This window comes from Erythrolamprus reginae, chromosome 10, assembly GCF_031021105.1.
Source record: "Erythrolamprus reginae isolate rEryReg1 chromosome 10, rEryReg1.hap1, whole genome shotgun sequence".
NCBI classification, from domain to species: domain Eukaryota; kingdom Metazoa; phylum Chordata; class Lepidosauria; order Squamata; family Dipsadidae; genus Erythrolamprus; species Erythrolamprus reginae.
In genome coordinates, this window is record NC_091959.1 from 15694619 (window position 1) to 15714171 (window position 19553).

General features: G+C 44.2%; 2 protein-coding genes across 5 annotated transcripts in view; one reads left to right on the forward strand and one right to left on the reverse strand.

Moving 5' to 3' along the window:
* The window catches only part of RAB11A (RAB11A, member RAS oncogene family), a 48445-nt gene extending 41069 nt beyond the window's left edge, over window positions 1–7376 (forward strand). Inside the window, exon 5 of the mRNA XM_070762280.1 lies at window positions 5295–7376. Coding sequence (XP_070618381.1) covers window positions 5295–5434 — 140 coding nt within the window. The 3' untranslated portion in view covers window positions 5435–7376. The remainder of the gene's footprint in view (window positions 1–5294) is intronic.
* Window positions 7377–8372: 996 nt separating this feature from the next.
* The window catches only part of MEGF11 (multiple EGF like domains 11), a 493435-nt gene continuing 482254 nt past the window's right edge, over window positions 8373–19553 (reverse strand). For 2 of the 4 annotated variants that reach the window (XM_070762669.1, XM_070762672.1), the window contains 2 exons: window positions 15451–15657; window positions 8373–12861 (listed from right to left, as the gene is read on the reverse strand). In XM_070762669.1, the coding sequence (XP_070618770.1) occupies window positions 12701–12861; window positions 15451–15657 (368 nt within the window). In that variant the 3' untranslated portion in view covers window positions 8373–12700. Of the gene's footprint in view, window positions 12862–15450; window positions 15658–15783; window positions 15864–19553 lie in introns of all 4 variants that reach the window. The other 2 variants (XR_011559978.1, XM_070762671.1) reach the window with 2 other exon arrangements.

Genomic DNA, 19553 nt, shown 5'->3' on the forward strand with positions numbered 1-19553 from the left:
GCCAGGTTCACTTAACAACCAGGTTATTCATTTAAACAACTACAGTGATTCACCTGGAGAAATGTGACCAGAAAAGTTAAAAAATGGGGCAAAGGTCATTTAAGAAATTTCTCACTTAGCAACATAAATGTTGGGCTCAATTTTCATCATAAATTGAGAACGACCTGTATAAATTGAGGGCATATACTGGTCTAGTATCTGATTTTTAAAAAATATATATAAACGATGCTGTGCTTTAATGGTTAGATGGCCTAGAGTAGACATTGGTATTTAAACACAAATCTTTTCAACATTTATATTTTAGTGTGTTTTACTAATTTAGGTTTAAAAAATGTGAATACATATGACTAGTCCGTGTGTGATATGCCATATGCTAAATAATAAGTAAATTTCTGGCCTGGCCCCATTCCGCCCCCTTGCCGATCCTCCCCATATTTCACAGAGAAACATCTAGAATGCTCTCCACGCCTATTGATTGGAGCGTAACGTCCAGCTCTTGATTCAGCTCCTCTTCCAACTAACCAGTAAATCTCGAAGCTCTTGACGGAAGCTCTTAGCCTGTGATGGTATGTGGAAATGACCTTGGGAGACAAAAGCTCAAGAAAGGTTAAGTTTGGATAAGGGCAGCCCTGGGCCATTGAAGAAAGGGGGGGGGGGGCATGGCAAATTGTACCTCCTAGTTTGATTGATTGTAGAGGCAAGAAAGGAGAAATGTACAGTGATACCTTGCCTTACAAATTTAATTGGTTCCGGGACGAGGTTCTTAAGGTGAAAAGTTTGTAAGACGAAACAATGTTTCCCATAGGAATCAATGGAAAAGTGATTAATGCGTGCAAGCCCAAAATTCACCCCTTTTGCCAGCCGAAGCGCTCGTTTTTGCACTGCTGGGATTCCCCTGAGGCTCCCCTCCATGTGAAACCCCACCTCCGGACTTCTGTGTTTTTGCGATGCTGCAGGGGAATCGCAGCATCGCAAAAACATCGAAGTCCTCGAAACCCCACCTCCGGACCTCTGTGTTTTTGCGATGCTGTGATTTCACTGATGCTCCCTTCGCTGGGAAACCCCACATCCGGACTTCCGTTGCCAGCGAAGCACCCGTTTTTGTGCTGCTGGGATTCCCCTGCTGGGATTTCCCTGCAGCATCACAAAAACACGGAAGTCTGGAGGTGGGGTTTCCGATGGAGGGGAGCCTCAGGGGAATCCCAGCAGTGCAAAAATGGGTGATTCGCTGGCAACAGAAGTCCAGAGGCGGGGCATCCCAGCGGCGGCGGTGGGTTTGTAAGGTGAAAATAGTTTGTAAGAAGAGGCAAAAAAATCTTAAACCCCGGGTTTGTATCTCGAAAAGTTTGTATGATGAGGCGTTTGTAAGATGAGATATCACTGTACTTTCAAACTTGCAAGATTCTGTGAAAGTGAAGAATAAAATAGAATTAGGGGTTCTGGGTGCTCTCTGAGCCTGGTTATTTTTGTGCAGACATTTCTTTACCCAACTAGATAATACCATCAGTGCTAGCGCTTGTCCTATCTGTGTTAATGGGTATGGTCTTGCTCTTGAGTCTACTGCTTCAGTGGCTATTGGTTGGACCATTTATTCTTGTCTGGCAGTCTTTGACTGGGGTATTGTTTGCTTCTTGATTGATGGTCTCATCTTAATCTTGGATTTAAAACAGAATTAATCCACCTGGTTGTATTTTTGACTGGAGCCTCTCCTTGGGTTGACCTAGGACAGTGATGGAAATCCTATGGCACATGTGCCAGAGGTGGCACGCAAAACCATATCTGAGGATAATTTTTGGCCTTCTTTTCAGACTTTTTTGCTCTCCGCAGGCTTCAGGAAAGCCTCCTGAACCCTGGTGACAGCAAAAAACGGCCCAACCGGAAGTTCACTTATGTACTTACCCCCAGCCTCCTTTTTGCTGCCAGAGGTCTTCAGGAACTTCTTTGGCTTTGGACAGTTGCAGCCAGGCACCTCTCACCTCGGCCCATTTCTTCTGCAGCCAGCAAGGCTTTCCTGAAGGCCTCTGCAGCCAATAGCGGAGCTACGGATTGATCCTGAGCTCTGTTATTGGGTAGAGAAGCCTTCAGGAGAGACTTGCTGACTGCAGAAGAAATGGGCGGAGGTGAGGGAGGCCCAGCTGCAACTATGTGAAGGTAAGTAGTAGGGCAGTTCCATTTCTGTTTCATTTCTGAAATTCCGGTTGGCCTGTTCGGCCATTTTTCGCCATCCCCAGGTTTCAGAAGGCTTTCTTGAACTTTTGGGACCGTGAAAACCAGCCCATCGGTTTTTGTGAGTCCTGTGCCTGCATGGAGGTGGCAGCAGGGTGGGGTGGGATGGGGTAGTTGTGTGCATGCACCGGGGTCAGCATGGGGGTGAAGACTGTAATATGGTAAATGATTTAGCTTTACTAAATGGTCAAAGCAATGGAAACTGCAGTTTAATGTTTCCAAATGTAAAATAATGCACTTGGGGAAAAGGAATCCTCAATCTGAGTATTGTATTGACAGTTCTGTGTTAGCAAATACTTCAGAAGAAAAGGATTTAGGGGTAGTGATTTCTGACAGTCTCAAAATGGGTGAACAGTGCAGTCAGGCGGTAGGGAAAGCAAGTAGGATGCTTGGCTGCATAGCTAGAGGTATAACAAGCAGGAAGAGGGAGATTGTGATCCCCTTATATAGAGTGCTGGTGAGACCACATTTGGAATACTGTGTTCAGTTCTGGAGACCTCATCTACAAAAAGATATTGACAAAATTGAACGGGTCCAAAGACGGGCTACAAGAATGGTGGAAGGTCTTAAGCATAAAACGTATCAGGAAAGACTTAATGAACTCAATCTGTATAGTCTGGAGGACAGAAGGAAAAGGGGGGACATGATCGAAACATTTAAATATATTAAAGGGTTAAATAAGGTCCAGGAGGGAAGTGTTTTTAATAGGAAAGTGAACACAAGAACAAGGGGCCACAATCTGAAGTTAGTTGGGGGGAAAGATCAAAAGCAACATGAGAAAATATTATTTTACTGAAAGAGTAGTAGATCCTTGGAACAAACTTCCAGCAGACGTGGTAGATAAATCCACAGTAACTGAATTTAAACATGCCTGGGATAAACATATATCCATCCTAAGATAAAATACAGAAAATAGTATAAGGGCAGACTAGATGGACCATGAGGTCTTTTTCTGCCATCAGACTTCTATGTTTCTAAGACATTGCATTATGGGGGTGGGCGTGCGCACGTGAAACCCTTTTAGCACCCAAGCCGAAAAAGGTTTGCCATCACTGACCTAGGACGGTGCTGCTAAGACCCCCAAGTTGGGGAGAGTCATTTCATGCTGTTTGTTCTGGGCTGGAAGGTCAGAACCTTTCTGGACCAAAGCTGCAAGTGTCTCCATCTTGGCCTTGGATAGCAGTAATTGCATACCTCTGATTCCGGTTGGCGGAACACACTATTCTCCAATGTGCTTCTTAGGAGAGTCCAACATGGGTCATACTTCGGTCTGATTGGTAGGGACTGAGTTTAAATTTAAATATTTAATTAGTTAATGCCCTCTAGCTGCTCAGAAGGTCAGTTGTAAATGAAGGCGTAGTGAAAGTCAACAAAGAACTTTATTAACAAGAAGAACAAACAATACAGGGAAACTGCGATCCTGGCCAAACAGGCCAGGTGGGTTTGGACTCTCCATGCAGGGCAGGTGCGTTTGGACTCTTGTTAATTTATTTATTTATTTATTTGATTTTTATGTCGCCCTTCTCCTTAGTGTCAGGGCGGCTTACAACATGTTAGCAATAGCACATTTAACAGAGCCAGCCTATTGCCCCCACAATCTGGGTCCTCATTTTACCCACCCCGGAAGGATGGAAGGCTGAGTCAACCTGATGATGATGAGATTTGAACCGCTGACCTACATATCTACAGTCAGCTTCAGTGGCCTGCAGTGCAGCACTCTACCTGCTGCGCCACCCTGGCACTTAATAAAGTTCTTTGTTGACTTTCGCTATGCACAAGTCTTAAAGTTGCAAAGGTTGGAGAGCCCTGGTCTAGGACAACTCGCCGTAGCCATGGTCAACTCTCGGCAGGACAAGAGTTAAAATAATATAGAAGAAATAGTCAACCGGAATCATAAAAGTATGCCAAAGGAGGGGCAAAATAAAACACGAATGACAAAAATTAAAGTTATTTGAATTGTTGAATTGTTCCATGGTGAGTTGTCCCGTTCTGCCTGTAAGTGGGGCTTTATAGCTGGTGGAAGAAAGGAGGTGTGTGAATCCCAGAATGGAGCCCTCTGCCTTGGTTGCCAATCAGTTTCCGGTCACAATTCAAAGTGTTGGTTATGACCTATAAAGCCCTTCATGGCACCGGGCCAGGTTATCTCCGGGACCGCCTTCTGCCGCACGAATCCCAGCGACCAATTAGGCCCCACAGAGTGGGCCTTCTCCGGGTCCCGTCGACTAAACAATGTCGTTTGGCAGGACCCAGGGGAAGAGCCTTCTCTGTGGCGGCCCCGGCCCTCTGGAACCAATTCCCCCCAGAGATTAGAATAGCCCCCACCCTTCTTGCCTTTCGTAAGCTTCTTAAAACCCACCTCTGTCGTCAGGCATGGGGGAATTAAGATATTCTTTCCCCCTAGGCTTCTACAATTTATGTATGGTACGTTTGTATGTATGATTGGTTTTAAAATAAGGGTTTTTAGCTACTTTAGTATTGCATTGTCGCATGTTGTTTTTACCACTGTTGTTAGCCGCCCCGAGTCTACGGAGAGGGGCGGCATACAAATCCGGGCCAGGTTATCTCCGGAACCGCCTTCTACCGCACGAATCCCAGCGACCAGTTAGGTCCCACAGAGTGGGCCTTCTCCGGGTCCCATCAACTAAACAATGTCGGTTGGCGGGCCCCAGGGGAAGAGCCTTCTCTGTGGCGGCACCGACTCTCTGGAACTAACTCCCCCCAGAGATTAGAACTGCCCCTACTCTTCCTGCCTTCCGTAAACTCCTTAAAACCCACCTTTGCCGTCAGGCATGGGGGAATTGAAACACCTCCCCCGGGCATGTTCAATTTATACATGGTATGCTTGTGTGTGTGTCTGTTAGTATATGGGGTTCTTTTAAATCTTTAAATATTTTAAAGTTATTTGGATTATTTATGATTTGTTCTATCTTGTTGTGAGCCGCCCCGAGTCTTCGGAGAGGGGCGGCATACAAATCTAAATAATAAAATCCAATAAAATGAAATGAATGAAATGAAACGAATGCCCTCTTTTTCCTCCCTGGTCACCAACAACAGCTTCTCTCTTTCAGAGATTTATCGCATTGTGTCGCAGAAACAGATGTCGGACAGACGTGAAAACGACATGTCTCCAAGCAACAACGTGGTCCCGATCCACGTGCCTCCAACCACGGAAAACAAACCAAAGATGCAGTGTTGTCAAAATATATAACAAGTTCAACTCCTGGAAAGCTGTGTATATCCCCCCCGATCTGAATGGAAGTAGAGCTCGAGCTGACATTACTTTTCCCCCTCCCCTCTTGTTCTCCACTCTCTCCCCCTTTTTATTCCCATTAGATTTTATTCTCCTCTCTCCCGTTTCCTCATTTCGTCACCATTTTTCTTTGTCTTCAACCTCAGTTCTGTAACTCATCTCTTTTCACACGAGGCTGCAGCATCATCGGAAATGCTAGTTGTCCTGCAAGGCAAACATGGTTAACAAGTCAAAGCGGATTCCCTGCCTGGCTGACCTCGGGAGGGAGCAGAGACGGGTCCTGTCCAACCTTCACACCATTCAGACACTCCTGTCAACACAACGGCATGATTTGAGAACTTTCCTTGTCCCCTCTGGCCTCTGCGCCAGATGCCATCTCTCGGCCTTTCGCATCCTGGTGCCCTGCAGACATCATCCCTTTCATCCCCACCGTTGGCCTGAGATAATGGTAGAAAAATGGGTGTGGGCAAAGCCAGATTGAGAAAGCCATTCCTTCATTCAGTGGGCAGTTGATGGCCAGGGTCAAATGCAAATTGTTGGGTGGACTTTTCTTTCTGACCAGAGCTGTGATCCTGTTTAGAAGACCAAATTAGGGGTTAGCCTCTCTGAACAACTGAGCCTATGGGATTAGCCTCATGAGCTCATCCATCTGGTCCCTCCCTGGGCAGCTGGGTCCTGTGGTCTCACTTTTGGAATTGGCTTTGTTGAGGCCTCGCGCGCGCGGAGCAGACTTTTCGATGGGTTTTTATCCCATCTGAACAGATGGGTGACGTCTCCCCTTTGCAAGCAAGGAGAGGATCAACCATCTGGGTGATGCCGCCACTGTGCGGATTAAATGATTGCAAGTCCACCTGGCTCAGACCCAACAACTCTTGCGGCCGGAATGCTGGATGCCACGTAGTTTATACCCTAAGTGGAAAGTGCCATCTCGCTCTGCCTGCTTGTCCCTTTGGCTCGTCGTTGCGGTAGTTAGCGTGTCACATGATCTAGTATGGACCCCAGGGGTGTGTGTGTGTGTCGTTTTGCATGTTGCACATGTACACAGGTGATGGAGAAGGCTTGGAGATGGGGGATTGCAGCTCCTAAGCCAGGCTTTTTAATCAGAATTGTCAGCAAAACTGGCCCTGGTGCACACACACCCCTATTCAATTGCCCATCCAAAACTTGACCTAAGCTGGTTTAGTTTCTCGGGGGGCTCTCAGAGGTTAGTAGCCCTCAAACCTCTTCAGTTGCACACTAAAAATTCCGGGAGGTTGCCTCCTTCCTCAAGGCGCTTCTGGGTTTCTAGAGGACATTCCTTCATCTCATTCCCCTAGCCCCCCCCCCCCCCGTCCCCTTTTCGGTTTGCGGCCCACACCGCCTGCTTGTCTGCAGCACTGTTTGAAAGAAGGGGTAGGGTGCGCACACCAGCACATGCAGAATTGTGCAGTCTTTGGGAAACCCAGCTGAAGAGGGGAGAGTCCCTGATTTATAGGGAGAGAGGGAAGGAAGGAAAGGAAGGAAGGAAGGGAGAAAGGAAAGAAGAAGGAAGGGAGGAAGGAAGGAAAGGAAGGAAGGTTGGTTCTCGTAGATCTGTTCTTCTTGCTGCGTTGAAAGCTACTCCACTCTGCTCGTCTTACAGTGCTCATGACGTGTTAAGGCGCACCGAGGGCATTGCTGTAGTCCGGTCATCCTTTGGTTTTTTTGGTGGTTTTTTTTTTTGTTTTGTTTTTTCTGTCTCCAGAGTGGTGTTATTTCTCTGCACACTTTTTTTTTTGTCCTTTTCCTTCCAGCCTCCCCTCCCTCTTTTCTTTGTAAATTGCTTTGTACTGTTATGCACATTCTGTACTTTTTGAGTATTTTTTAAAGATTGATTTAAAATTATTCATTTTTGGAATTCTAATAAAAGAATTGCAGGGGATTGTTCAGAGGTTTTGGAGTGAACTTACTTGGAATGTAGACTCTGAGGGGCCTTTTGATACTTAAGGAAAGGTATCATCCCCTCTGCCCCTTGTAGCTGCGAGGGAGGGGGGATGATTGGAATTAACATGTGAATAAAGTACGCAGATCAACTTGACATGCAAATGTGACTAAGGTTCCTCTTTGCAGAGCTTTCAACTTTGGGTGTTTTGTCATCCGCAAGAAAAGAAAGTGTAATAATTGTAACCCTGAGCAATTCTCCCAGTTCTCCAAATAAACATTTTTTTAACTGGATGCTTCTGATGGACAAAGGGTTCTGGGTGCACAGAATTCCATCAGCCATTTCCTTTATCTTCTAGCATGCCGATGGAAGCCGATGGATGCTGGTCACAATTTCCTCCTTTTAGCCTTTTTAAAAACATTATTTATTAATTTAATTTAATTTAATTTAATTTAATTTAATTTAATTTAATTTAATTTAATTTAATTTAATTTAATTTAATTTAATTTAATTTAATTTAATTTAATTTAATTTAATTTAATTTAATTAACCTGGGAGGCAAGTCATAATTGTTCTGTTAGGAAAAGTGTCTTTTTTTAAAAAAAAAATATTTTTTTATTTTTATTTTATTTTCTTATTTTTTTCATTTTTCATTTTTTATTTTATAAAAAAAATAAAAAAAATATTATTATTATTATTATTAATAATAATAATAATAATAATAATAATAATAATAATAATAATAATGAAAAGAGACTTTTCCTAACAGAACAATTATGACTTGCCTCCCAGTTGTGGGTAGTCCATCATTGGCGGCTTCCAAGAAACTGGACAGCCGCCCTGTCTGGTTTGAGGTCTCTCGCTTGAGCAGGGAGTTGGACTAGAATATCCCCAGTGTCCCTTCCAACTCTGTTATTGTCATTGTTACAACATTTTTACACTTTACACTACACAGTGTAGCCAAGGCTTAGAAATAACTGTAGGGAGGAAAAAAAATGCAACAGAGAGAAATTCATTTTATTTTTTTAACAAGGTGTATTACCTTTTGTTTGGTCAACAAATATTATAAATACATCTTGCTTTAAAAAAAGTATTGCCATTACAACATTTGTATTCTCCTTTAAAGGGACGGGTCTGCTTTTCAGTGCCTCCTGCTGGATGTAATGTGCTTCCCACCCCCCCTGCGTATTCTCTACCGCCTTATTTTGGCCACAGGACACTCCATTACATAGTTCAGCAGTCTCAAATGCAGCATAAACATTCCCTGGATCTGCAGCCGTCATTTCTCCTGCTGGAGAAAACGTTCCCCTGAAAACTTGCATACATTTATGAATCGGATAAGCTTATATAGATTACCCATATTTTGCATCCATACCTCCATCAGAACCACTTTGGTCCTGGGAATTCTTGTCATCTTGCAGGTATGTGTTCCTTGGAAAGTGCAGCCGTCCATATTCCTGACTTTTATCTAGGTCGGTATGTTAATTTTCCAAGTCAACTGTGAATTTGCCCAATTGAAATAATTTAAAAAAGCCTTCATGGAGGATTTTTTTTCACCTTGCTAATTACTGAGGTAAGATTTTTACTTCCCCCCTCCCCATACATGTATTTAAAATATATATCCCTACAGGTCCTACAAAATAAAGTTCTACTTTTTAAATATATTTTTGGATAAGGCTCTCTTGGAAAGTAAAACAGCTATTGCCAATAGATCGTATTTTCCCCCATGCATACATGCAGCATTCGTGTAAATAATTACATTTTTTTTTCCTCTGCTGTGAAAAAAAAAAGTCATTCTCCTTAAAATCTCACCGGGGTGCATTTTCGCTCCATCCGCTGAACAGTGCAGAAACCCACCCTCTGCTTTGCTTTGGAATTAGCCTTTCATTTCCCCCCAAATCCTCCCCCCCAAAAGTCCTTGACTTTCACTGAGGGATTAAACTACTCAGTTTCCAAATATTCCTTCTGCCATGGTGAACAGAAAGCAAAGTGAGCTTGATAGACACACTCAGGAATTGTTGCATAGGCAAAAGGGGATGAATCGGGTTTTTTTTAAAGTCCAGAACAGAATAATATTTTGGGAACAGCTCATGCAAACACCTCCCTAATTCACCGCAGCGTCAGGAGGAGAAGGCGCAGCACAATCTTGCAAACTTCTGTTCTTAAAGCCAACCTCAGTAAGATTTACTTTCAGCCTTCTTGCAGAGTGGGTTTTCTGGTCTGGTCTACCTAGTGGAGGTGACATCCCGTGTAAGTTCTGAAGATGGTTTGGATTAAAAGCAAGGGGTTAGACTAGATCAGGGGTGTCCAACCTTGGCAACTTAAAGAATTGTGGACTTCGACTGCCAGCAAATCTTAAAATTGCCAAGGTTGGAGACCCCTGGACTAGATGACCTATAAAGACCCTTCCAACTCTGTAATACTCTATCAGTCCAAAGCGAGTCATCTGTGGACAGTGTTTTCTGCTCTTAGCTACTTAATTCCCTACCTGTCCTATCAATACCATTACCCTAACATTACTAGAAATCCTAACTTGGATGTAACTCCAAACTTATACTTTGGATTAAAATTGGTGAGCCAGACTCTTGATTGTTTTGCTACCATAATCTTAACATGGCTCTCCTAAAATATTCTAACCACAGCAGAACTCCATTGCTGGGCTCTGAAGAGATGGCTCTTATGGCTCTCCAGATAGACATGGAGTGGGGAAATATCTGTATCCATTTGATGAGAAATGTTACCTCATTCTTCCCCTGAATAGCCTTGCGGTTTCCCTAGCTCTTCCAGCTAATGTGAGAGCATCTCTTGTCTACAAACATGAGCCTCTTAAATCCGCTTCAAGTTGGCATTGTTGACCACTGGCATCTATGCCTCTGGTTGAACGAACTGATTTGGCATGTTCAAGAAAATTCAAAGCAACTGTTTCCATAAAAATAGGGAACAAGGTTAGACTACCCATTCTGTGTGGTCTCTTCCTACGTCACAATTCTGATCCTAACTTTCTCAGGAGCTATGGAAGCCACCTTTCAAATGGATCAGAGATCTCTGGTTCATCAAGCCAAGATTTTTCAATGCTCAGCTATCCCAGGTGTTCTACCCAAATCTATCTGGGTTGTTAATCCCACATTTGGAGATAACAGTCTAGTCTAGGTTGTCGGCAGCAAATCTGGCTGACAAATACTTAGTTTGTGGCATTCACAACTGTTACCTTATATACCTTATATATAGGTATATAAACAATGGATTATCCATCTGGGGTCTGCAACAGATACCCTGACACCTTGAACTGTATCTTCTATATTTTACACAGTCAGCAAATCTGCAAAGATCCCTATACACCTCCATGCGATCTCATGAGATTTCAGACAATGGAGACGATCCAGTAAGCGATGTTTTGTTTCTAATTGCGTATTATCACATAAGAAGCTATATAGGTACCTCCCTCCTGAAAAGGTTCCTTGACCTTTTCGCAATGCTGATCATACGTTCAGTTGCTGTGTTGTTATCCAATTTATTTCTGATTAAATAACAACCTATCCCCCTGAATGAATCCTGATCAGTTGTCAAGGCTTTTGATACCTTTTGTCATGTTTGAGTAAGCCATTCTTTTTCATTTTCCTTTCTCTTATAAATTCCACTATTATGCCTTGATGGTATAATGGACATCCTTTTTCACTACATTAACATTTGTTGGATGAAAAGCTTATACAATATCAACATTAGATCATATCCAAGAGAATCTACACGCAAATGACCAAGCTGATGTTCGATCTAACAGCGATTACAGGTTTCAGAAGGTACCTGCGATACAGAAACACTCTTTTTGAAATGGTGTGTAGCTGATCTTGTTATAATAGAATGATTTGAGGGAAAGGTATAGCTCCACAGCCATAATCTGCTTGGCATGAACAAGTTCTCAAGCGCTACACTTGGTATCTCCAAGAAAGGTTGGGAAAGATCTCTGCTTGAAGCCCTAAACAGGTCAGTCCGTAGACATTTGTCATTTGTATTTTCCAGCTGTGTCGAATTTCAGCTTCCATCACTTTCATTTAGCACGGACATTAGTCATCCTGAGATCAGGAAAGATGATGAAATACAACCTTCTCTTACTTGGTTGCTCTTCTTATGTAGGGATTGAATCTCCGTAATTCTTTGGCCAATGACTATTGCTGAGAGTTCTGTGAATGGAAGTCTACACATTTGGAGGACACCAAGATCAAGGAAAGTTCTTGCAGTCCATATCTACTAGAATAAACCACGTGGATGCCAGTGGTGTCCAGTTTAGGGTTAGACAATTGTCATGTTTGTTTGGATAAGGCCGTTGATGAGTATCTTTTATGTACTTAATCCTTGGTGCATCACACAAACGGGCCATCTTTGTCAGCAGAAGGACCCAAAAGTGTCATTAGGCGTCCCTGGCTGTGGTTTTAGCTCATCTCTTATTCATTCCACTGGCAGAGAAAATAAGCATCTTGAGATTTGTCCCAATCCACGCTGCCAATGCCACCTGAGAACAGGCGGGCACAGATTCGGTTGCAGATTAGCGTCGCTCAATCCCATCTCATGAAGGTAGATGGATGGAGACCAGCTCCTAAAGATGGGACAATGGAGGCATGGAGTGGGTGAAGAGCAGAAGTCATGCTTACGAACTTAACCTTCCATAAACTCTGTGGACCAAGAAGAATTTCTGAAGTTCTGCAGCCGTAAAAAAACTGGATTCTTCACTCCACGTCAAATGAAAGACTTATCAAGTTATGTCAACAATGATTTTCTGAAACACCTTATCTCCCAGTTCCTTGAAGAAGTACTTTCGGGACTACACAGGAGGCTTCATAACTTAACCCAAAATCTATCTGACGGTCATCTCTCTTTCTCTCTCTCTCTTATTTTTTTTTAAGAAAAGAATTCTTTAAGCAGATGATAATATAGTACAGATACAGCTATAAGAAGTTGTAGCAAGGGGAATTTTCTCGTCGCCCTCCCTCTCCATTTTTTAAAAAGCAAAATAAACAAATCGCACGTGGTCCAGGGTTGACCTTGGAGATAAATGGCTTTCGGATGTCTTCTATCTGCTGTTGAACTCAAAGGAGCTTTCTTGGTTTTTTTTTTTTTCCTGCAACATGTATAAAATTATTTTTGTCAAATAATAAAGAGTTTTCATGCAGAAGCAAGTGGGCCCCAACAATTGTCTCTGGGTGGTCTTCCTTTCCTCCCATAGACAGCAGGATAAAACGGAAAAAAGATTGTCATCTTTGTCGTGTCCGAGAACGATGCTCATATGGCACATGGTTGCGGGGGTTGGGATGTCCGGGTGGCCTGGCCCTTTAAGATGGCTTGTCCCAGAGTGTCCCATGAGTCGGGCTGTGTCTTAGAGGGACAATGTCATAGTGACTGGGGATGTGGCTGTTTCTGGGAAGATCGTATGGATTTTGGATGTAACCAGCATTGCGGAGACGGATCTCTTGAACCACGCTGACTGTGGGCTCTGTGGAAAGAAGAACAAAAGAGACAAGGGTTTTTTGGGGGGCCATCAAGCATCTTGGGAAGAGCATCCAGTCAACAAAGCAGTGGAAGTGATGTGCCGGTGCCTGGGGGCTGTTGGGGTCTGGATGGGTGTCAACAAACTCAAACTCAACCCAGACAAAACGGAGTGGCGGTGGGTCTTGCCTCCCAAGGACAATTCCATCTGTCCGTCCATTACCCTGGGGGGAGAATCATTGACCCCCCTCAGAGAGGGTCCGCAACTTGGGCGTCCTCCTCGATCCACATCTCACATTAGAGAAACATCTTTCAGCTGTGGCGAGGGGGGCGTTTGCCCAGGTTCGCCTGGTGCACCAGTTGCGGCCCTATCTGGACCGGGACTCATTGCTCACAGTCACTCATGCCCTCATCACCTCGAGGTTCGACTACTGTAACGCTCTCTACATGGGGCTACCTTTGAAAAGTGTTCGGAAACTTCAGATTATGCAGAACGCAGCTGCGAGAGCAATCATGGGTCTTCTTAAATATGCCCATGTCACACCAACACTCCGCAGTCTTTATTGGTTGCCGATCAGTTTCCGGTCATAATTCAAAGTGTTGGTTATGACCTATAAAGCCCTTCATGGCACCGGACCAGATTATCTCAGGGACCGCCTTCTGCAGCACGAATCCCAGCGGCCAGTTAGGTCCCACAGAGTGGGCCTTCTCCGGGTCCCGTCAACTAAGCAATGTCGCTTGGCGGGACCCAGGGGAAGAGCCTTCTCTGTGGTGGCCCCGGCCCTCTGGTACCAACTTCCCCCAGAGATTAGAATTGCCCCCACCCTCCTTGCCTTTTGTAAGCTGCTTAAAACCCACCTCTGCCGCCAGGCATGGGGAATTGAGATACTCTTTCCCCCTAGGCCTTTACAATTTTATGCATGGTATGTCTGTATGTATGTTTGGTTGTTATAATAATGGGTTTTTAACTGTTTTTAGTATTGGATTATTATTATATGCTGTTTTATTATTGCTGTTAGCCGCCCCGAGTCTCCGGAGAGGGGCGGCATACAAATCCAATAAATAAATAAACAAACAAACAAACAAACAAACAAACAAACAAAAAAATAAAATAAAATAAAATAAAATAAAATAAAATAAAATAAATAAACTATCCAATTTGCAGAAAGCCATGGTGAAGCTTACTCAACAGCTGGCAGCATTGCCTCTCTGCTGAGATGGGCAATTCCTGGCCCAGGGCCCCACTGGGCTCTTGGGGGGCCTCCTGGTTGGGCTCTGCTGGAGCAAGAGATACCCAATCCCTGGCATGTCCACCCTGAAATAAATTAAATACAGATAGTCCTTGACTTACCACTGTTGATTTAGTGACCAAAGTTATAACAGCACTGAAACAAATGACTTAGTCTTCACACTTACGACCATTGCAACATCCCCTATGGTCACGTGATTTGCATTCGGAGCTTGACAACCGATTCATATTGACGATGGACCATTAAAATATGATAGGGTTTTATGTGCTTTTGAATATTAGATTTGTTTTCGCTGGAATATTGTTTTTATTATTGTTGTGAGCCACACCGAGTCTTCGGAGAAGGGCGGCATACAAATCTAATTAATAATAATAATAATAATAATAATAATAATAATAATAATAATGCCATGAGATCACCTTTTGCGACTTTTTAAACAAGTCAATGGGGAAGCCAGATTCTGTTGTGGTTAGCTCTGGCCCAGCTCCTGCCCCAAGGACTGTGGGTGTGGGGGAGACATCCACATGCTGCAGGCCTGTTTTGCCCCCGGTGGAATCTGCTGATGAAGGCTCCTCTGGCCAAGAAGACATGAGTGACAGGGAGGAGGAGAGTGTGGTGGACAGCTCAGAAGGAGATCAATTATCTAGCTCCTCCTTGGATTCAGAACAAGAGTTAATGATACAGCCACGCATGCAGTGAGCGATGCATAGGCAACAAGAACTGAGAGATTATTATCAAAGAAAATAAGGCCACCTGTGGTTGGGTGGGGCTGTGGTGATTAGTGAGGCTGCTATAAATAGCAGCCTGTGGGTTTGGCCATTGTGGAGGATTATCTGATCGTTGTGTTTCGTGACTGCTTTACTGACTTTGACCTTTTGTGTGCTGATTTCCCCCCGCTTTGAAACTAAACCACGGCAAAGTGTGTTTCACTTTGTGAAAGAAGAAGGACTGTGAATTGCCTCACAGCTGCAAGCTAAGTATCTCAGAACTGATAAGGGACTTGTACAAATTACCAGTTTGTTTGGAGACCAGTGCTCTTTGCTATACAAAAAGAGGGCTTGGTTTAAGTGAATTTTCATTATAAAGAACATTGTTCTGCGTGTCAGAAATTTGTACCTGTGAATTTTTGGGAGGAGTCTACCAGAGAGCCTGACAGAACAGATTCACTTAACAGCTGTGTTATTAATTTAACCACTGACTCATTCAACAAAGATTGGGGCAAGAAAAGTTGTAAAATGGGGGGGCAAACATCACTTAACAAATGGCTTGTTGAGGAATGGACATGTGAGCCGCAAATCGAGGACGACCTGCCCTAGCTTCTCCAGCTGCTCTTCTCCGGGACTTACCAACGTCGTAGATGTTTTTGTGAGCCGGCGAAGAAGTTGGCATGTCCAAATACGACGCATCCCGGTGGGCAGGAGACTTCATTTCCACATAGCTGTTCTCGGGCGGTTTGCGGGTCAGGATGGGGGGGTCTCTGATGGTGGCGTAGGGGTTTTCACTGCTGTTGAGGGAAGCGGAGCTGGAGCTGTGGGCAGATTCCTTCACGTAGTCTGCAAGACAAGAGCCCAACTCTTAGTGGGGGGGAGCCACCGAGCCTCAAGGGAAGCGGGGTAGGGGGTTAGGGTGGGAGAGGTTGGAGAACCTAGCCCTCAAACGCACACAGCACGGGAACCCACCAGTTACGCTTCGGGAATGTCCGAACCACCAATGTCTCGCCAAACCATCTGCTCATCCAAACTCATGTGCAAGTCATGTCCTGAACATTTGGTGGGAAGAAAAACAGCCCTTCAGTTCCACAGCTCTGACAGTTACAAGGGTCTCGTTGTGATGGTTACGTTACGTTTATGCGCCCATGGTGTACCGTCCCGCCACCCGCCACCCATGGAGGAGGAAGGTGCCAACCAAGGTGTCAAGGAGCATGCACGGCCCTCTCCCTTGGATCTCCTTGGGGGTCAGGGACAGGTAGTGGAACACCTGGTTGAGGTGCATCAGCCAAAGAACCTCCCCCATTCTAGGGAGCTCAACCTAGATTTCAGAATCAGGACTTTGGGGAACTGGTTTCTCTCTTGTGGAGCTGTTGGAGCAGCTGTTCTCCTGATAGGAGCTGGTTCTTTGCTTCAGATCCCCAAACTTGACAATTTTGAGACTTGTGCACTTTAAATCCCAAAATTCTCCCACCACCTATACTAAAGGACCATTAAAAGACCGAGATGGGCTCTTGTCTTGCAGCTATGCTGGCTAGAGAATTCTGCCAGTTGAGGTCCACTAAGTCTTAAAGTTACCAAGTTTGAAGATATTTGCTTTATCGTATGAAAACATGTGCAGAAGTAGAATTCGTTAGTGATCTCTGCAGAAGAATAAAATACTTTTAAAAAACTTTATTTCTTCTTTTCCCCAGCAAGGAGACCCCATCCTCTCCATAGTTTCCTCTCTCTGCCCTATAATATTCGACCAACACATGATGCTTCCATGGTGAGGCTGGTACGTATGTATCTCCAGAAGCCTTCTCTATTTTGTCAAGCACAGTATTTATACCTTATTGTTACAGTTGATCCTTGACTTACGACAGTATGTTTCGTGACTATTCAAAGTGACAAAGGCATTGAAAAAAGTGACTTATGCCGTTTTTCACATTTACGAACATTGCTGCGTCCCTGTGGTCACATGATCAAAATTCAGAGACTTGACCACTGTCTTATATTTATGTTGGTTGCTGTGTCCTGGGGTCATGCAATCCTCTTTTGTGGCCATTCTGATAAGACAAGTCTATAGGGAAGCCAAGTTTCACTTAACAATCATATTACTAACATAGCAACTGCAGTGATTCACTTAAGAACAGAGGCAAAAAAGGTCATAAAATGGGGTCAAATTCACTTAAACCTGTCTCACTTAACAACAGAAATGTTGCTCTATTGTGGTCGTACGTAGAGGACTGTCTGTATTAGATTGAGACATCATAGAGCAATTTAGCATCCTTTGTGTATTAAAATTTACTTAGTATTTAAATATTCTCTTACAGATTTTATTTTTTAGTCATTTTCAATCACTTAGTTTCACCCAATCTTTTAAAAATACCGTTCTCAAAATTGGGCTTTAAATCAAGTTCCTTTTATTTTCTCTATGGTTTTTCAACTTGTTAGATAGCCGCTCACTCCATTTTGAAGCACTTTTCTCTCCCGCTGAATTCTTAACTTTCTTCTTCAAGGCCTTTAATCGGCCAAACATTCACCAGTGTTTACACCTTCTCCTCTCTCTCCAGCAAACGTTTCGTTCCCCAGATGACAGACATTCTCTTTAAGCTATCCTTCTGTTTGTGGCCACCACAGCTAGGACGACAGCAGGTCGTCTCCGCAGCTGCGGCTGAGAGGCTGGTGTCAGTTCCCTGGGGGGTTGCACCTCCCCAGTCCACTGACCGGTGCCTCTCTTTATCTCCTCCCCTCCAGGGTGGTTCTGGCCCAGTATCAATTAGTACTGGGTCTCCTGGAGGCTGGGATTTGGGATTTCCCTGAGAAGCACGGGGAACGCCATGCTACTGCGGCATTGGCCGTGCCCCTTCCTCCACTGACAGGTTTATCCTGTAAAAATTACAGTTGTTTGCAAACATTGGACTCATAGGAGTACTGCAAGAGGTTGGTGATTTCAAGTGGCTAAACTCTCTTGCAACATTCAGAGCACTGCTTGGCATGTGACTGATTTTTGGGGGGATGGGGGCATCCAAGAGACCAACAGCCTGCCTTCATGAAAGCCCACCTGAATTAGCCCTCTTCTGGTACCTCTATGACCAACACCCTGGGCATTTCTTCCTGACTCGTGCCAGAATGAAGGAGACTAGTTTTATATTTGGTTGAAAAGCAAGTACAGTGGTACCTCATCATACACATTTAATTGGTTCCAGGAGGACGTTCGTAAGGTGAAAAGTTTGTAAGATGAAACAATGTTTCCCATAGGAATCAATGTAAAAGCAAATAATGCCTGCAAATCCTTCAGGAAAATCCCAAACTTTAGAAGGGAGGCGAACAGAGGGCAGGGAGGAGCATCTAAAGGGGGCGGGTGGAAGAAGCAAGGCTAGGCTAAAGGGTGAGTGGGAAGGAAGAAAGGCAAGGGGGGCGCCCCTCCCTTTTCTTTCTTCAAAAGACACCGTTTCAGTGCCTTTGCAAGCACGTTGTTCTCTGCAAAATGTTTCCTCCCCCAAGCTGCCCCTCCCTTTTCTTTCTTCAAAAAAGGGGGGGGAAAGAAACCCCTTCATCCCAGAAGCAGCTGCTTGGGTTCGTAAGGTGAAAATAGTTCGGAAGAAGAGGCAAAAAAATCTTAAACACCGGGTTCGTATCTTGAAAAGTTCATTAGAAGAGGCGTTCGTAAGATGAGGTACCACTGTATTTTTGTGATGGGATGGGATGCATTTTTGCACCATCAGGGTTCTGGTATACAGTGGTGCCTCTACTTAAGAACTTAATTTGTTCCATGTCCAGGTTCTTAAGTAGAAACGTTTGTAAGTAGAAGCAATTTTTCCCATAGGAATCAATGTAAAAGCAAATAATGTGTGCAAACCCATTAGGAAAGAAATAAAAGCTCGGAATTTGGGTGGGAGGAGGAGGAGGAAGAGGAGGAGGAGAAGGACAGTTGCCCAGAGCGAAGGAGCGTTTCTTTTTTCTGGGCACCAGCAGAGGTTTATTCCCTCTCTAAGCACTCAGAGAAAGGAAAATGCTGTGTTCACTCTGGACTTCCAAAACCTCCTTAAGCACCACTGAAATGCTCCTCTGGCAGCCCAGAAAAGCCCGAGATGGCCGGAATTAAAGGGGGAAATGGCAGGAAACTGTCCGGGCCTTTGTGCCGCTCTCAAATTTCCTGGGAAATTTTTCCAGGCTTGGGCTCTTAAGAAGAAAATGGTTCTTAAGAAGAGGCAAAAAAATCTTGAACACCCGGTTCTTATCTAGAAAAGTTCTTAAGTAGAGGTACCACTGTATATGAAAAATATATTTATTTATTTATTAGATTTGTATGTCGCCTGGTTGCAGGAATTGGGTGCATCCAATCTAGAGAAAAGAAGGACCAGGGGAGGACCTGATAGCAGTATTCGAGGGTCTGTCACAATGAGCAGGGAGTCTATTTTGCAAAGCGCCAGAGGGCAGGACAAGAAACAATGGATGAAAACTAACCAAGGAGAGAAACAATTTGAAATTAAGGAGAAACTTCCTAGCAGTGAGGACAATTAACCAGGGAACTGGCTTGTCTTCAGAAGGGGTGGGCGCTTCATCACTGGAGGTTTTTAAGAAGGGACTGAATGTCACTTGTCTGAAATGGTAGAGGTTCTCCTGCTTCAGCAGGGGGGTTGGACTAGAAGACCTCTAAGGTTACCAGCTCTACTCGGATTCTGGTGTTGGCCAATTCCTCTCCACCTTCACCTCCCTTCCCTTCTTGGACCGGGAGTCATTGCTCACAGTCACTC